General features: G+C 52.6%; 1 protein-coding gene across 2 annotated transcripts; it reads left to right on the plus strand.

The window, feature by feature from the left end:
• The first annotated feature begins 755 nt into the window (after positions 1–755).
• PES1 (pescadillo ribosomal biogenesis factor 1) lies at positions 756–14627 on the plus strand. 2 transcript variants are annotated; one of them, XM_003994796.6, is made up of 15 exons: positions 756–913; positions 3380–3459; positions 4224–4377; positions 5545–5654; positions 7978–8149; positions 8236–8325; positions 10893–11009; positions 11122–11196; positions 11418–11504; positions 11641–11771; positions 12148–12273; positions 12393–12577; positions 13032–13198; positions 13338–13499; positions 14126–14627. In XM_003994796.6, exons 1-15 carry the CDS (start codon positions 890–892, stop codon positions 14207–14209), a joined length of 1764 nt encoding a protein of 587 aa, XP_003994845.3. In that variant the 5' UTR covers positions 756–889; the 3' UTR covers positions 14210–14627. The 2 variants fall into 2 exon arrangements, with proteins under 2 accessions (XP_003994845.3, XP_019670330.3); XM_019814771.3 differs by having other exon boundaries at positions 13341–13499.
• The last annotated feature ends 1791 nt before the right edge of the window (positions 14628–16418 follow it).

Raw genomic sequence — 16418 nt, forward strand, 5'->3', positions numbered from 1 at the left:
CATCTCAAGAATTCTTTCTTGACTGTTGGCTCCCAGATCCCAACATTTCACATCACACACCATCTGAAGGTGGTGTGAATATTTGTATAAACCTTGTAATTATCCTTTGAGGAACACATACGGAAGACATATGTACATTTAAAAAGCTCAAATGTGCTGAATGTACATTTAAAATACCACAAGTTCCATAACTCTACTTGGCCTTTTGTCATTTTTCAATCCACCACTAAGGCTCGGTATATATGAGTGGCTTCTCAAGTCACTATACTTCTGTGAGGAAAAGTCTGCTTTTGATCTACTTTATCCCCACTAAGAGCCAAAGAACCAAAGGAAAACCCACACAGGCCAGCGGGGAACAGAGTCCAGCTTCACTCAGCGCCCCTGGCGGTGGTTTTTCCTCCACAGAGGCCAAATTCCCAAGTTCCCACGACGCCTAGCAACCGTTACCGGGACAACGCCACTGCCGCTCACGCACCTCAGAGTGTAGCCGTCCTTGGAATCCCAGAAGGTACTGCGCTGCAGCCGCAGGGCCTTCCGCCTCCCTCCATCCCAACATGCAACGGGGCTCATAAAGTCAAGCCATCGTCATCAGGATGTCTATAGAAACGCCTGAAAATCTGCGTTCGCTGAAACATTAAAACTGTCTAAAATAGGTCCACAGATGGAAAAGAACTCTAAAGAGAGGTCTCAGTGAATTTTTTTTCCAGAAAGTTCAGTAGTAAATTTCGAGGAGGAAAGTCAAATAATTCCCCAGACTCGCTCAGGCACCTCATCGGGCAGCCCGCGCAGACCCGCGGCGTAGGGGCCTCGGGACCCTAAGCGGGCACGTTGCGGGAGGAAGTGGCGCCGTCTGCCCACGGGGCGCTAGTAGACCCTTCAACGTGGAGCCATGGGAGGCCTAGAGAAGAAGAAGGTAAGTGGGGCATATGACCGGACGGGGTGGCGCTGGGGGGGGGGGGGTCGGAGGTGGGAGCGACGGAGCCAGGGGACTGCGCCTTTCCCGGCCTCAGCCCTTCATGCGTACAGAAACGGCTGGGATCAGTGCAGTGAGAAACAGCCACGAGATGGGGTCCGAGAATGGGCGAGGACGGCTATTCGTCCGATGAAGTTCAGGAAAGAACCTTGGAGTAGGGCTGTAAAACAAAGTTGGGGTTGCCAAGCAAAGCTTCACCCCAAGTGCAGCCCCAGTCGAAAGGCAACTGTTTACTGAAACAGTAATAAACATTATGAGAAGTTTATCGTTAGGTCAAGTTTATCATTTCCAAAACTTGTTATTCTCTTTTCTGTTAGACTTGCCCTTGACATTGGAGAGGGAAACGTAAACAAATGGATGTGGACACCTAACAAAACGATCACAGATTGTTAAATGTGATGTGAAAGATAAGGCTGGTGGATAGAAAAAGCTAATTACTTCAGTTGGTGTTGTCTTGGAAGGTCTCTCCTATTCAACATTTAAGCCGCAATCAGAAAGTTCAGAAGATCTCACATGGGTTCTGGGCCATGGGAGTGCTTAGCGAGCAAACCTGGCAGGGGAAACTCAGTGCCAAGACCCTCAGGTGGGAAAAGCTTTCTGTGCGCGAGGAATTAAGACATCAAGATGGCTTAGGGTATAGTAAACCAAGGGAAGGGAAGAATGGCATTTGGTGAGGTTGAGGTTAGACAGGGACCAGATGTATAAGGCCTGTGAGCCACAGTGAGGAGCTTGGATTTTATTCCAAGTGCAGTACAACTCAGCTAAAGGGAAAGTACCACGATACAGTTTTTCAAGGGTTTCTTGTTGCCGTATGGAGAATCACCTTAGTGGTATGAAAAGATGGGGGAAGGGATGAAGGTGAGGAAGATGTAGTTGTCTTGTGTTTTCTTCAGATTGAAAGTTTCTGTTGCCAGTTTATATTTAACCCAATACACTGTTGAACAACCAGTAAGTGCTAGTGTTTAGAATCACAAAGATTTAAGATAGAAAATTTTTACTTGCAGCACAGGTGCAGATATGTAAACAAGTCACGACAGTTGTTAAAGCTGGGTTTCACAACCATTTTGAGCCACATAATGCTTTGTTGTAGAAAGACCTGTCCTGTGCATTGTAGGATGTTTAGTATCATCCTGACTTCTTACACACTAGATGCCAGTGCCACTCAACAACCCAAAATGCCTAATTCCCTTCCCTCCATCTCACACACACCCAGGGAGTAAAATCATCCCAGTTGAGAACTATTTATCCACTTGCTATTTAAAAGGATAAGCATAATGACAGACATATATGTAATGGAAAACACTTTTAAACCCAACTTTCTGAGACAGTCTGAAGCTCATCTTTGTATCCCCCGTGGACAATGTCTGGAAAGAATAAATGAAGGTGTGTTTTATGATGGGGGGTGATCATAAACCTCTTGAGGGGCTATAGGTTTATCTCTTTAGAGCTGGACCTGGCCGTCAGGTCCCTGCTGTTTTACTGCAGAGGATGATCTTGTTTGGAAAGGACACGCTTGGTACCTTGAACTGCTACTCTTTATCAGGAATACAGAGATATGAGCATGAGGCAGCATCTTGGCACTACAGACATCCACATGATTGCATCAGACAGTATGCTCCTTAGGGGCAGGTAGAGACCAGGCCTTTTTTGTCTTCCTTGCCCTCATAGCATCTTGCTTAATATTTGGAACATAGTAGAGATCCTCTTATTTTCTGTTAAGTGAGTGAATGATGGAGGGGAGAGGTTTTTTGGCTTAGGGCATGCATTTTCAACCAGATATCACCCCCAAAGGAACAAAAATTAGTTGAAGGGATCTTAGATATTTCCATGGTTTGTGGCCCTCTAAAAGACCACATTAAACAGATCTTTGGTATGTCTGTAGTATTAACATTTCGTGGGGCTGTGAGAGGGGATGATTAAGGGGGAGGTCTAAAAAACCTTCTGGTGGTAAGGGTTGGTTATAGTGAAAAAGTTAAAAAAACCAGTTTAGGGGATTAGGCACTGAGGCTCAGGACTCAGACCTACATTTGAATTCTAGCCCTTAAAAATCTGTGTGACCTGGACACAAGCCATGGTTGTTGTGAGGATTAAATAAAATAATTGCTGATCAAAGTAGCCAATACTTAGAGCCACTACTAAGTGCTTTTGGTATAGCACCTGATCCATAACAACCTCATGGTCCCCAGCATCATGCAGATGTGTGTGTCCTTTATGCTGAGTACTGCAAGGACAGTACAGGAGAGCTTGTTCAGGTAGGTGGACTCCCTCCCTATAGCATTTCCTGTCCCAGAAGCCTATCAGCTGGTTATGCACAGTGATAGTTGCCCCTAGCATGAGGCATGCCCAGAGATTGATGCCATCACTGCAATCATTGCTAATGGTCACTTGGGTTTTTTTCTCCCCAAGTATGAACGAGGCTCTGCCACCAACTACATCACCCGAAACAAGGCCCGGAAGAAGCTGCAGCTGAGCCTGGCCGACTTCAGGTGAGGTTGGAGAGGAGTGGCATAAGGGGGCCACGGGGGGTCCTGAGCAATGAATCATGCTCAGTAACGGTGAAAACTCAGCCACATCCCTATCTTCCCTGTGCCACCACAAACTCTGTACAGAATTCTGAAATTTCTCATTCTCTTCCTCATCTGGCTTTGCTGTAAGTGAGCTGTGCTTTGCCAGGTGTGGTCTCTAGGGAAGCTGGAGAATGGGTCATGCCACCCTTAATCATCAGAATAGGTCCACTGGTACAAGGCATTGCTACTCTCTGACTGGGTCTTTGTCACCCATTCCCTCCATTCTGGCAGAAGAGACCCCTGATCCTGCAGCTAGGGGTTCTCAACTCCTCATAGAGTCAAATCATATCTTTCCACAGCCTGGGGGCCCTGCCACATGGCCCACTTTTAGTCACACAGCACTTTTCGCTCCTACAGCCTCTGTCCTTCCTAGGATGCCTTTCCCTCTACCTTTTATATGGCTGAAGTGTGAGTTTCTCAGCAAGGCCTTTCCTGACTCCCTTTGTGAAAAAAGGATACCTGCCATCTGGCCCCTGTTAGCATTCTGATTGTTTCCTTTCTGGTGCTTGTGACAGTCTACGTTAGGTGGTTTTGGGGGAACTTGGGATTGTCAGATCCTGCACTAAGATGTGAATTCTCTAAGGGCAAGGCCCCCATTTTCATTGTTCACTGCTGTTTTGCTGGCCTGATGTGGCCAGTGCTTAGTACATTTACCTACAGAAGGAATAATTTTTATCTTCCAGGCGGCTGTGCATCCTGAAGGGCATTTATCCCCATGAACCCAAACATAAGAAGAAGGTTAACAAGGGCTCCACAGCAGCCCGAACTTTTTACCTTCTCAAAGACATCAAGTTCCTCCTCCACGAACCTATTGTCAACAAGTTCCGGGAGTACAAGGTAAGGCCTAGGCTCTAGTGTCTGGATGGGGTCCATCGCTGCTCTGTGACCCACCACCCGTGACCTTGGGCAGATTGTTTAACCTCTCTGAGCAAGCCTATGGAAGGGTGAAGTAATTCTACCTCAAAGGAATGTCTTGAGGATTAACCAAATGAGATCACATGGGTGGAAATCATTTGCACAGAACCTGGCAAATGATTAATGCTTTACCTGTTGTACCTTTCCCCTGGGTCTTTTGGAAGAATAAATTTATTGCCTTTGAAGCAAAGGTGGTACTATTTGAGGGGCTTTTTTGTGTATTCTTTGCCCAAAGAAACCACTGCTTTTTGAATTCGTTCTGGAATTGCTCCCAGGAGACCAAACTTTTTATTTCACGAATAGAAACTATTAAATGCTTAAATACCACAGGGAAAGTAGAACCCTCATAGACCAAATGGAGGTAATTGAGAGTAGACTACTGTTACTGAAGCCTTCACTGAGCTGCAGGGCCAGGCTGAGGCCCTGTGCTAGGAAGGGTGAGGCGCCGCCTGGTGGCCACAGGAGACTGGCCAGCGCCTGCTGCTGGCCCTCTTGTGGAAAATGGCTGTCTTGGAGCTGCTGTTCACGACACTAGCAGAGGCAGCTTTAGAGCCTTTGAAGAGCACCAAGGGCAGGCCTGACCAAAAGTACTTATAGGGAAGAAATCAGTTGGCTTGGAGGACCTTCTGGGCCCATGCCTGGCCTCAAGTGCATTTTCCTGTGTGACCTAGCCCCATATGTGGGCCCGTGGCTTGCTTCATGCCTGTGCAGACTGGTGCTGAGAATGAAGGCCAGCCTTCCTGGCCCTGGGCTGCTTTGCTGGCGAGTCACTTGGCCTCAGTTGGAAAATAGAGCTGAAAACATGTTTTCATGTAAATGTGAGGAGTCAGCCTTCTAAGTGGTTATCTCTGGTCATCCATCATGGGTGCAGAAAGCTGGCTCTGATTATCAGTGTGGGTCAGTTTTGATGTTTTTTGGAGTTTGCTGTTTTATACATCCTGGGCTTGAGGGGGTCAGATGGCACAATCAGACAGCTGTGGTCAGCTTCAGAAGGCCTTGAGAGTCCTTCTGCCCCATGTATCCCTCTTCGATGAAAGAGGGGTCTCTAGGAGCCTTTGGTCCCAGCATCAGTGATCTTCTCTCACCCAGGTGTTCGTCCGGAAGCTCCGGAAGGCCTATGGGAAGAGTGAGTGGAACACGGTAGAGCGTCTGAAGGACAACAAACCAAACTACAAACTTGATCACATTGTCAAGGAGCGGTGAGTTGGGGACTCAGTCTAAGCACTGGGATTAAGATGAGGACCCTACTTATGTTGCTGGCATCCTTTTGGAGGAAGCCGACCAAAAAAAAAAAAACCAAACAAATTGCTATAATGATTGCAAGTCACAGCAAGAGCCATGTGGGATGCTAACAGTGTAAAGGGATCTGGGGGACATATGTTAGTTACAGGTTTGTCAGATAAGTCTTTGGGGGCAGACGTTTCAGCCAGCCAAAGGAAAGCCTGGTCAAAGCAGAGGAAACAGCAGGTGTATAGGCCCTATGGTGATTGAGAGCCAGAGTTCTGGGAGTGCACACCAGGCACATGGTCACACCTGGCAGACATGGCTGGCTGCCTCTGATCTTAAGTGTTTTTTGCCCAGCCTACTCAGCAGTCCCACTCATCCATTGGCAAAGTCAGTGGTTCTTAACCAAGCAGTTTGGGCCCCTAGGAGACATTTGGCAATGTCTGGAGGCACTTGTGGTTCTTGTGACTTGGGCTTGGGGGGCGGGGGAGGAGTCTTACTGGTGTTTAATGGGTAAAGGTCAGGGATGCTGCTAAACAGTCCCCACCACACAGAACAACCTGGCCCAAATTGTCAGTAGTGGTAAGGTTCTGAAATTCTGGGCTAGTGAATGTCTGCTTTCTCTTGGGGGCTGATGGCCTGGGAACACTTAGTTCCAGGCCGGATGGACTTGGCTCATTGAGTTAGGCCAGCCATGGGCTAGCATGGGAAGAGCCCTGGTTTAGGAGCCCGACATGTGTCCTCACCATAGCTCTGCAGCCTGGGTAGCCTGAGAACAGTTCCTGCTCTAAGCAAGTTCTCTCAGAGAGAGACGATAGCTCCTATCCTGCCTGTGACACACAGCTGTTGTGTGGAGCAAATGTAAAATTACACACAAAAAAAATCAAGTGTCTGGATTCATGCCCACACCAGGTGGCTGTGTGGTTGTGGTGTTCCAAGTGTGTGTCACCCCCATTTCCTTAGCCATCCGTTTAAAAAAAAAAAAAGCAGGTGGCTCAGGTGCTATTTCTACAAAGGCCCTGGATTGGTGGGTTTGTCAATGAGGTATAGAGAGGAAAACTTTGAGGCACCAGAGGGGTCAGTTGAGGTTCCCACCTCCACACAAGAAAACCAGATGCCTCTCTTCCTGTTGTCTTTGGAGAGGCCCCTGCAGCCTTTCTTCCATCTTGGTATGGTTCGAAGACTGGCAGGTTCCTCCTGAGGCATTGCAAGGAGTGTTGCCCTGGAAGGACTATGGCCACCTCTGGTCTCGTGGCTTTCAGAGTTCCTTTTTGAAGCAGCAGAACCCTTTCTTCAAAAGAAAACTTCCTGGAAGGCAGTTAGGGTGCCAGAGGCCCTGACAACCACTCTGGCTGGGGGAGGGAGACCTGAGGCCCTGTCTGTCCACTTGTCCCCAAGTGTTTCCAGGGAGCTGCAGGAGCCCAGTTTTAAACCAATAGTCTGTTCCAACAATGTCATTTTCCAAATGATATCACTAGGGTTGGGTGAGGCAAAGTGACCCATTCTGGGTCACAGCTGGGGCGAATCCAGGTGTCCTTACATGTACTCCAGTGTCCTCTCCATGACCCAGGCCCCCATCCCTGAGCAGGGCAGATGTGCAGTAGTGGATCCTCCACCGCCATGGATGGCTCATTCTCGTCAGCTTCCTAATTTACCACAGGATTCCTGGAGGCACTTTCTTGCTCTGACTTTTCCTGCCCCAGGACTGAAAAAATTCCAGCATTTTTATCATCTGGTTCTAATTGGTTCTGCAAACTTAGAGGTCTGGGTGGTGAGGCACAAGACATAACCCACTCTGGTGACCTGTGGCTGGGCCAAGCTGTAAGTGCTGCTGAGTGTGGGCAGGCCCCACCCTCCCCCTTGGTCCACTAGGTCAGCATCACATTTTTCTGCTTTCTGTTTTGGACATCCAGATATATTTGCTTTGAACTGCAGTTTCCACCTTGAAAAAGAGTTAGCGAGCCACTGACTCGGTCTACCCTCTTTGGCCACAAATAGAAATGGGTCCAGGCGGAGACTGGTGAGCAGTGGGTGTCTTCAGAACCTTCATTGGGATTTCTCTGATCCTCAGAACTAAGTGGGCATTTCCTCATTCCATGGTTCCTCCCAAGGCTATAGGGAAGCTGGCACTGCCAGGCCCCTGGGCTTTGCCCAACTTTGTGGTCAGGAGATGAGAGTGGCAAAGCCTGATTGGGAATGGGGCCTCTGGGGTGACTAACAGGGTGGGCAAGGGATTCAGGGTCCCCCTTGAAACCCAGACTGACCAAGCCTCTGGGCACTGTCCTCTTGGTCCTGCAGGTACCCCACATTCATAGACGCTCTACGGGACCTGGACGACGCCCTCTCCATGTGCTTCCTCTTCTCCACCTTCCCACGTACTGGCAAGTGCCACGTGCAGACCATTCATCTGTGCCGCCGGCTCACTGTGGAGTTTATGCACTATGTCATTGCTGCCCGTGCCCTGCGCAAGGTAAGCCCAGGGCCTCCTGGGGAAGGGGGGGACCGCCCAGCTCCCTCCTTTGCCTGCCCTTTTCACCACACTGTCTCTCCCCATAGGTCTTCCTGTCCATCAAGGGCATTTACTACCAGGCTGAAGTGCTGGGGCAGCCCATCGTGTGGATCACCCCGTATGCCTTCTCCCATGACGTGAGTATGCTCATGGGGAAGGCAGGGGCCTGTGCTGGGCCATTGCTCCTTCTCTGGCTCCTACACAGAGATGAGGACTTGGGCAGAGTGGGGGATTTTGTTGTCCTGCATAGTCCAGCATGTGCTGGGTTCCTGCGTGTGGCCGGGGCTAGGATATGGGGTGAGGAGTGTACTGCACAGCATCATAGTAAGAACTGGAGTCAGCCTGTCTCCAGCATCCTCCAGCTGGGTGACCTTGGACATGTTCTTGCACCTCTCTGTGCCTCAGTTGATGTGCTTCCACTTTCTAAGCCTTGTCCTGAGGATTTAAGAAAAAATAAAATCTTTCAAAGTGCCTGGTGCCTGGCCCTTTGGGGTTGCTGAGTGAACAGTGAGCAACTGCCAAGGCTTGGATGAGCCTAACCCTACCCTCAGACCCATGGGGTCATCATCTCACTCTGCCGCTAGTGGCTGCCAGACCTTGGCCAGGCTGCTTTGCGTAACTCCTCAGCTTCCCCTGACCGCTACCCAGGGCTGGGGGGACTGGGAGAGATGGAGGAGGATGAGCACATGAGAAGGTTTTAGCACATGATACTACTTATTTATTTTGGTTTAAACTGGGAATTTTTGGCAGGGATCCACAGAGAGAAATCCTGGTTTTGCCTCCTCGTGGGACAGCATTAGCCTCTATTCCCCTCCACAGTCTCGGCCAGGCTGTCCCTCTGCCTGACTTGTCATCTTGTGGGCCTGCATTTGACCCAGTTTCCTGCCTGTGCCTTGAGCAGCAAATGCACCAGCCTGGCTGGACAGTGTGTTCACCCGCCAAGTTATCGGGTGCTCCAGGTTGAGCTGGGGGTCTGGGCCCCTCCCCTTTTCTCTGGGTTGGCAGGGGTCCGAGGCCAGAACCCATTCTGACCACAGGGCAGTGGAGGTGTTTGGGGGTAGGCTGCAGTCTGTGGGTAAGAGGTAGCTTGGTCCTCAGCAATCCCCTCTTCCCACTCTTCAAGGCACTTGTGTGCCAAAGCCTTTGGCCCTTCCCTCTTCCTTGTTCCTTCCCTTCTGTCCTCCTCCTTCCTTCCTGTCTTCCTGCCATGCTTCCTTCCTCTCTGGCCCTCTCTCTCCTTCCTTCTCTCTGATGTCCCACCCCCGTGCTGCTCAGACTGGTCTTTGTATGTCCTCTGGGTAGTGAATAGGGCCCTGTGGAGGCCAGCCTCCACACAGCTGACCCTGGGGGAAGGGAACAGACTGCCCATTCCTCCTTCCTCCCTGCCAGCTTACTGCTACTTCCTCTCAGCAGGAGAATGGGGGACCAGTCCTGGGTCATAGCTAAGGCCCTTGTGTCCTCTTTCCCTGAGCAGCCAGTGCTGTGCTCTTCAAAGTACGACCCAGGCAGGCAGTAGGGGGGGGGGGGGGGGGGGTTGGAGGGACTCTGCTCAGCACTATGCGGTTCAGAATGGAGTTGTCCTCAGATGCTCTTGGAAAGATGGAGGTGTGAGTAGGGGGACACGTGGGGTACCTCTTGGTCCCTGCATCCTCACACTCACACTGCCCAGTGGCAAGATACAGAAACAGTTCAAAGTCACAGGCATGGCCAGCATAAAAAGGGACGTTGTGATCACTACTAACTTTGTTATTGCTCGGTATATCCTGCCATCCAGGTCCTGGAGGTCAGCAGAGCTGGGCTAGCCTCCCGGGTTGTTGGGGGCAGTGCTGCTCAAGAGACGAGGCTGTTTTTCTGGCTTTCAGATCCTTTCTGTATTTTGCTTTATCAACTCCTCAAGGGCAAAGATGAGTCCTTTGATGTTCCCTACTTGCTGGGTTGGCTGCTCTTGAGGGTAGCTGTGTGCCTTTGCCCCAAGCAAGCAGCTTTTCTCCCACCATTTCTCCAGAGCTTCCTGGGGCTGAGCCAGGCAGCTGTTCCACCCTATCTTGGATCCTTAAGTTGTGCCTTTGTCTCTGTCTTGGGGCTGGGGCTGAGTTGCTGAATTGAGTCTCCATCCTTCCTGCCAAGGCTTGAGGATGCTGAGTTCTGTCCACCCAGGGTGACAGACTGCTTGCTGCAGGGCCGCCTCTCCCAGCTGGACTGGCAATGGGGTGGGGCTCTGGGAGGCTAGCAGCCTAGGCCTGGAGAAGACATTTAATGAAGATTATGGGATGACTGATGCATAGGAATGAGCTGTGACCAGACTGGCCCTGGAAGGCCACCTCTGTGACCGAAGTCTGGTCTGAGCTGGGATTTATAGGATGATTGGGGAGCTTGGGCAGGGGCAGGGGAGCTCCATCCAGTCCTGGGAGCAGCATGACAGAACTTTCCCTTTTCTCCTTTTCATCTCCCCCTTTCTGGCTCAGGGATTTGGACTGACCTCAGGATGCCCCTAACCTTTGGGACCCCTGTCCAGAGCCTCAGCCAAAATGCTCCCGGGTAGGACATGCCACATGGCTCCTTCTCATGGAACAGAGCTCTGAAGGCAGAGCTACCATGGTAGAGCTTCAGGCAGGCTGGAGTCCCCTGCCTCATGTGGGTTGTCCGTGCTGTCTTTCCCCTGTACCTGCACCTGCACTGCCAACGGGTCTTGTGTGCCCCCCAGCACCCAACAGATGTTGACTACAGGGTCATGGCCACCTTCACCGAGTTCTACACCACCCTACTGGGCTTCGTTAACTTCCGCCTCTACCAGTCGATCAACCTGCACTACCCGCCCAAGGTAGGGTCCCAGCCTGGGTCTTTCTCAGTGTGCAGGGGCTGTGGCCCTTCTCCCCACATGGATGTAGGGGGCTGTGGCATCTTCTCCCTCTGATCTTCCCCCTGCCTTGCAGCTGGAGGGTCAGGCCCATGCAGAGGTGAAGGCCAGTGAGGACACCTATGCCTTGGACTCTGAGAGCTCTATGGAGGTGAGAGAAGCTTCCAGAGCACTGGCCCTGAATCCCCTCAGAAGGGTGGGTCCTGGCCTGGGGGTGGGACTGTGCATGGCTAGATGAGTGGGCTCGGGGCTTGCCCTTGCAACGCAAGCCCACTGATGTCCCAGAACTGTTGCTGCTCCACCTTCTCCACCCTGACCGTGCACCCAGACGATCTCCCACCTGCAAGCAACAGCCCTGCTTCTTTCCTATAGAAACTGGCGGCCCTCGGTGCCAGTCTGGCCCGCATGGTAGTGCCTGTGGAGGAGGAGGCCGAGGTGGACGAGTTTCCTGCTGATGGGGTGAGGACTGCGTGCTGGGGTAGTGGCGGGCGTTGGGACTGAGGGACCTAGATGGAAGCTGAGGACCATCTCTGCCCTCTGCCCTCCAGTGCGGGTGTGGGCAGGTCTGATGGTGCCATGGCCCCTTTTGTGGCAGGAGATGACGACACAGGAGGAGGACCGCAGGAAGGAGCTGGAGGCGCAGGAAAAGCACAAGAAGCTCTTTGAGGGCCTGAAGTTCTTCCTGAACCGTGAGGTGCCCCGCGAGGCCCTGGCTTTTGTCATCAGGTGGGAAGCTGATGACATTGGCTCTGCCACACTCTGGGCTGCGTCCCGCCCCAGATGCCCGACAGTAATATCAGGGTGGTGTCAGCATCCACCCCTCGGGGCGCTTGTGCAGATACACCTGTGTGGGCTTGGAGAGTGCTTGGCTCGCTCTGGAGTATGCGGCAAGCACTTGTCAGAGGGCAGCTGGCACCACTTTCTCACCGGCTTAGGGCAGGCCTCCACTGAGCTGGCACTGGATATGTTAGCCTGACGACAGGGCTGATCCTGGTGTGGAGTGGGGACAGGAGTGTCCCGGGAGGGTGAGCTTGTGGGCCAGTGGGTCCCAGGACAGCCACTTCATACTGAATACTCTTGTGGGCTCTTCCTGTGCCTGTAGGAGTTTTGGGGGGGATGTGTCCTGGGACAAGTCTCTGTGCATTGGGGCCACATATGATGTCACAGACTCCTGCATCACCCACCAGATTGTGGACCGGCCTGGGCAGCAGACACCTGTTATTGGCAGGTAAGCCCCCAAGGCTCTCATCTTCCTCCTCCTGTTTGGGTTTCTGGGTGTAGAGGTCTGTCTCAAGCGCAGATGCAGTGGGGCTTCAGGTTGCTTCCATGACCTGTCTCCACCACCAGGTATTATGTGCAGCCCCAGTGGGTGTTTGACTGTGTAAATGCTCGGCTCCTCCTCCCCGTGGCAGACTACTTCCCTGGAGTGCAGTTGCCTCCACACCTCTCACCCTTCGTATCAGAGAAGGAAGGAGATTATATCCCTCCTGAGAAGCTGAAGCTGCTGGCCCTGCAGCGGGGAGAGCACCCAGGTGAGTGGGCCAGGCGATGGGGTGGATGGGTGCCTCCAGGCTGGTTTTGGCCTCGGCCCCACCTGGTTGTTTCCCTTCTTGGCTACAAAGACAGCAAACTCCTGAGAGTGGGCAGCAGGGTCACAAAGCCCTTTAAGCCTACCTTTGGAGTAAGGCTTAGGAGAAGGCAACGTTTGTATTCTATGATCACCTGTTGATGTTGAGAGTAACTGAGCACGAGTGGTCTGGAAGTTGTCATCAGTATTTACATAGGAGGTGGCAGAGCTCGGAGGAGGCGCCTTGAGTTTCCTCTGAAGGTGTTGGGGGCTGTGGGGAGAGGTGCCGGAAGGAGCTGTGGTTGGGGCAGCCCTGCACCGTCTCTGGAATGTCTTCGTGGCTGAGGAATGTGGTGCCTGGCCCCAGTTCTCACCCTGCAAGGAGAAGAGCAGGCTCAGAAGTCGTTGGTTATTTACAGGAAGTATGGATGAATCTGAGGAGAAGGATGAAGAGGAAGACAATGATAGTGATGGTGATGAAGGGGGAGAAAACGAAGAGGAGGAGGAAGAAGATGTGGAGGCCGTTTCAGAAAAGGAAGAAGAGGCCCGACTGACAGCCCTGGAGGAGGAGAGGATGGAGGGGAAGGTACTGGGAAGCTGACTGGGGGTGCAGTCTGGAAAGCAGCTCCACTGGCCATCTTTGGTACCAGCCCTGGGCCAGAAGGGCAAGAGCCAGGGGACTGGTGGGGGTGGGGCATCCGCAAGTGTTGACCCTGTGTCCCCAGAAGCCCAGAGTGATGGCAGGCACTGTGAAGCTGGAGGACAAGCAGCAGCTGGCCCAGGAGGAGGAGAATGAAGCCAAGCGCCTGGCCATCATGATGATGAAGAAGCGGGAGAAGTATCTTTATAACAAGATCATGTTTGGCAAGAGGCGCAAAATCCGAGAGGTGAGTCCCTGCCATCTGCCTGAGACTCCAGGTATGGCCACCAGATGTGGCTGCACATGTGAACTCTGGGGCCAGCTTGCTCTCCTCTGTGCTGATTCCATCCCTTTTGTAGCTTATACAAGTGGCCTGTTACCTGCTGATAGGATTGGATTGTTTTTCATTTTGAGGCATTCTTAGAAAATATCCTTGAGCACATCCCTTTGAAGTGTCTGCAGGGTAAATTCTTAGGCATGTCATTGCCAGGTTGAGAGGCCTATGTGTGTTTTGTAGTAGGTATTGCCAAATGTTCCCCAGGGGAAAAGACTTCTGTTCCAGGTTGACACCTCCCCAGCAGCCTGGTGAAGGTTTGATTGGCACTCAGCTTTCCCAAGGAGAAGGGTAAATGGGGCAGTTGCCTCTGGCTCTAGGAACGTGGGATCCTACTAACTTGCTGTGGGCCCATAACATAATAGAGTCATAAAGGCAAAGGTAAAGGCATGTTTAATGACCTGAGGTGGTTCAAATAATTGTTTTTTCTCCTGGTAATTTGCTTTTTTAGTTTCTGCGGAAGCTCTGCTTTTAAGGGATGGCCTTGAGTAGGAGAAGTACCCTACAATCACAGCTTGATCCCCCTTTCCTCCTCACAGGCCACCAAATTGGCAGCGAAGCGGAAAGCCCACGACGACGCTGTGAGGTCTCAGAAGAAAGCCAAGAAGGCCAGGCCCGTGTGAGTGGTAGCAGCCTCTTGATGGGCGAGGCCCGCTCCTGGCAGCTGGACTTGGCACAGGCAGGCCAGAGGACCCAGGCTTGGTGGCAGACCAGAGTCTCTTCTCTTTTCATCCCCTTCCTCCCCCTGCCAGCCCTGGCTTCCTCTCAAGCTCTCTGGCTGGATCCCCAGCCTCCCTTGGATGGAGCTCCCTGCTGGTGGCTGGGCAGAGGAGAGGCCTTTGTGCCCAGCCCAACTTGATGCTCCCAGGAATCCGTGACATGGGGGGCAGGACCAGCCCCTCACCAGTTGCTCCCTGTTCTCTGGTTTTCTGCAGCGCACCCCTCCCTCCAAGGTTGGACTGGTGATTTTCCTGCTGCTGTGATGGGGTGAGGGTGAGGAAGCATTTGTTATTAAACAGCTGGAGTTTTGGAACGATTGAATTCTGTGTCCCATTAGCCTTCTTGGGGTTGGAGAAGGGACACCTAGTGACGTGGAGTCTACCCTTTGTTCACATTCCAGCCCAGGTACTTTTCCCCTATAAACATTGCTTCCTTGTGTGTAAATTAGGGGTAGAAATTCTGGAGCCTCTCTGGGGAGCCAGGAGTGCTGTAGGTGAGGAAGGTTCAGTGATAATGTTATGCAGACTTAGTATCAAGGTCTAGAAAGTAAGGTACTCTATAAATACCAACTGTGATTGTCATAGCTTTCTGCTGGAGTAAGACCAGAGGTGAAAGCCAGTGCCTAAAGGATTTGTGAGGCTTGAGTTGAGGGGTACCTAGCTTTACCTTGTTGGCTCATGGTCAGAACTACCCAGTAACCCCCAGTGTGGGCATTGCCACCAGTCTGACTTGTGACTTTTGCTGGGACAGCCTTACAGCTTCCCACCTGACCCTGACAGTGCCCTTGCTGAGACCTGGAGAAACATGCCTTTGCCTAGACTGCTAGGACCCCACAGCAGAGCCAGGGCCAGAAACCAGGGCTCAGGACGGTGCTCAAGGCTATCAGGAGCTGGGGCCAGGGTGGTGGAATGTGGCTTTGGACTGGGGTTCCATGTCCCCCCAATCGGCACCTGAGGGCCTTGGCCTGTGCCCAGGCTCTCTCAAAGTGTTTTGGGCAGTGGCTGCAGGCTCACCGTGTGCAGGGGGGAAGACCAGAGTTTGGCAGGCTCTGGCAGAGGGACCAGAGAACCCAGGGCCCCCCTCTTGGCTGGGTCTTGCTGTGGGTGGGGAGGGTTATGTTCTGCTCTGGCATGCTCATGGGGATAGGGTGGTATATGTCCGTGCAGAGGCAGGGATGGGGTCAGGGCCTCTGGAGCCAAAGCCTGCTGCCCTAGGGAATGCCTTGGGCCTGCCTCGGTGCATGTGCATCCCAGGACCATGGCAAGAGTGCCAGGGCAAGGCTGGAAAGCCAGCCCATCAGATATGGAAAAATCCCCGGCAGCCATGATGATGTGGAATTTTCCCCATTCCAGAGTCGCCCATAATGGTGGGGGCAGTGGGGCTCTGACGTGGCCCATGCCCCACTGAGTGGCCAGCTGGTTTTGCACTGCCCACAGCTGGAGCTGTGCATTCCCAACTCAGGCGGGCATTACTTCCTATCCTTGGTCCTCTAGGGTGAGGAGGGAAGCCAGGAACTGAAAAAAGGTGGATGGGGATGGGGCACCTGCAGCCTGTGCTATGCTCAATCCTTATGGGCACCCTGGAGAGGTGTGGCAGCTGAGACCTCCTAGTGGCATGACTGGTTGCAGATAGGTCCCTTGTCTGAGCTTCCCTCAAGGGATTCTGGCATGACCCCCACCCCTCTCATCCACATTTAGGACCCCAAAAATATGTCCCCAGCTTGCCCTGACTCTTGAACCAGGAGCCCATACCTTACATTGGATCTTTAGGGCTCCGGAACCCCCAATAAAAGTTCACCAATTGGTCTAGCCACCTCCCTTTTCCCAGAGCTGGGCTGCCCTCATCACCACCACCACGCCACCCCGTTTCCCAGGCACCCTCGAATCCCCTTCCGGGGCTGGGAGCTCAGCCCAGCCTCAGGGTCCGGCGGTGGGACAATGGCCCCGTTGGCGCTTCCGAGACAAACGCGCCTTGTTGAGCCGGCGGCGGGGGCGCGGCGCTGCGCTCGGGGACGCTGAATGCGGCTTCTGTGCGTTCCGGGCGGGCGCGGAGGGGCCGGGAGGGGGCCGGGGCCAGGGCGCCTATTGGCCGCAGCACCGGGGGACGGGCCAG

The sequence above is a fragment of the Felis catus genome, chromosome D3 (genome assembly GCF_018350175.1).
Source record: "Felis catus isolate Fca126 chromosome D3, F.catus_Fca126_mat1.0, whole genome shotgun sequence".
NCBI lineage: Eukaryota > Metazoa > Chordata > Mammalia > Carnivora > Felidae > Felis > Felis catus.

Bases quoted from the DNA above. Each gene is read 5' to 3' on its own strand.
- PES1 (XM_003994796.6), top strand. From the start codon at position 890: ATGGGAGGCCTAGAGAAGAAGAAG. The intron at 11,772-12,147 runs GTGGGAAGCTGA...CTGTGCCTGTAG, and splicing joins GCCCTGGCTTTTGTCATCAG to GAGTTTTGGGGGGGATGTGT. The intron at 12,274-12,392 runs GTAAGCCCCCAA...CTCCACCACCAG, and splicing joins CAGACACCTGTTATTGGCAG to GTATTATGTGCAGCCCCAGT.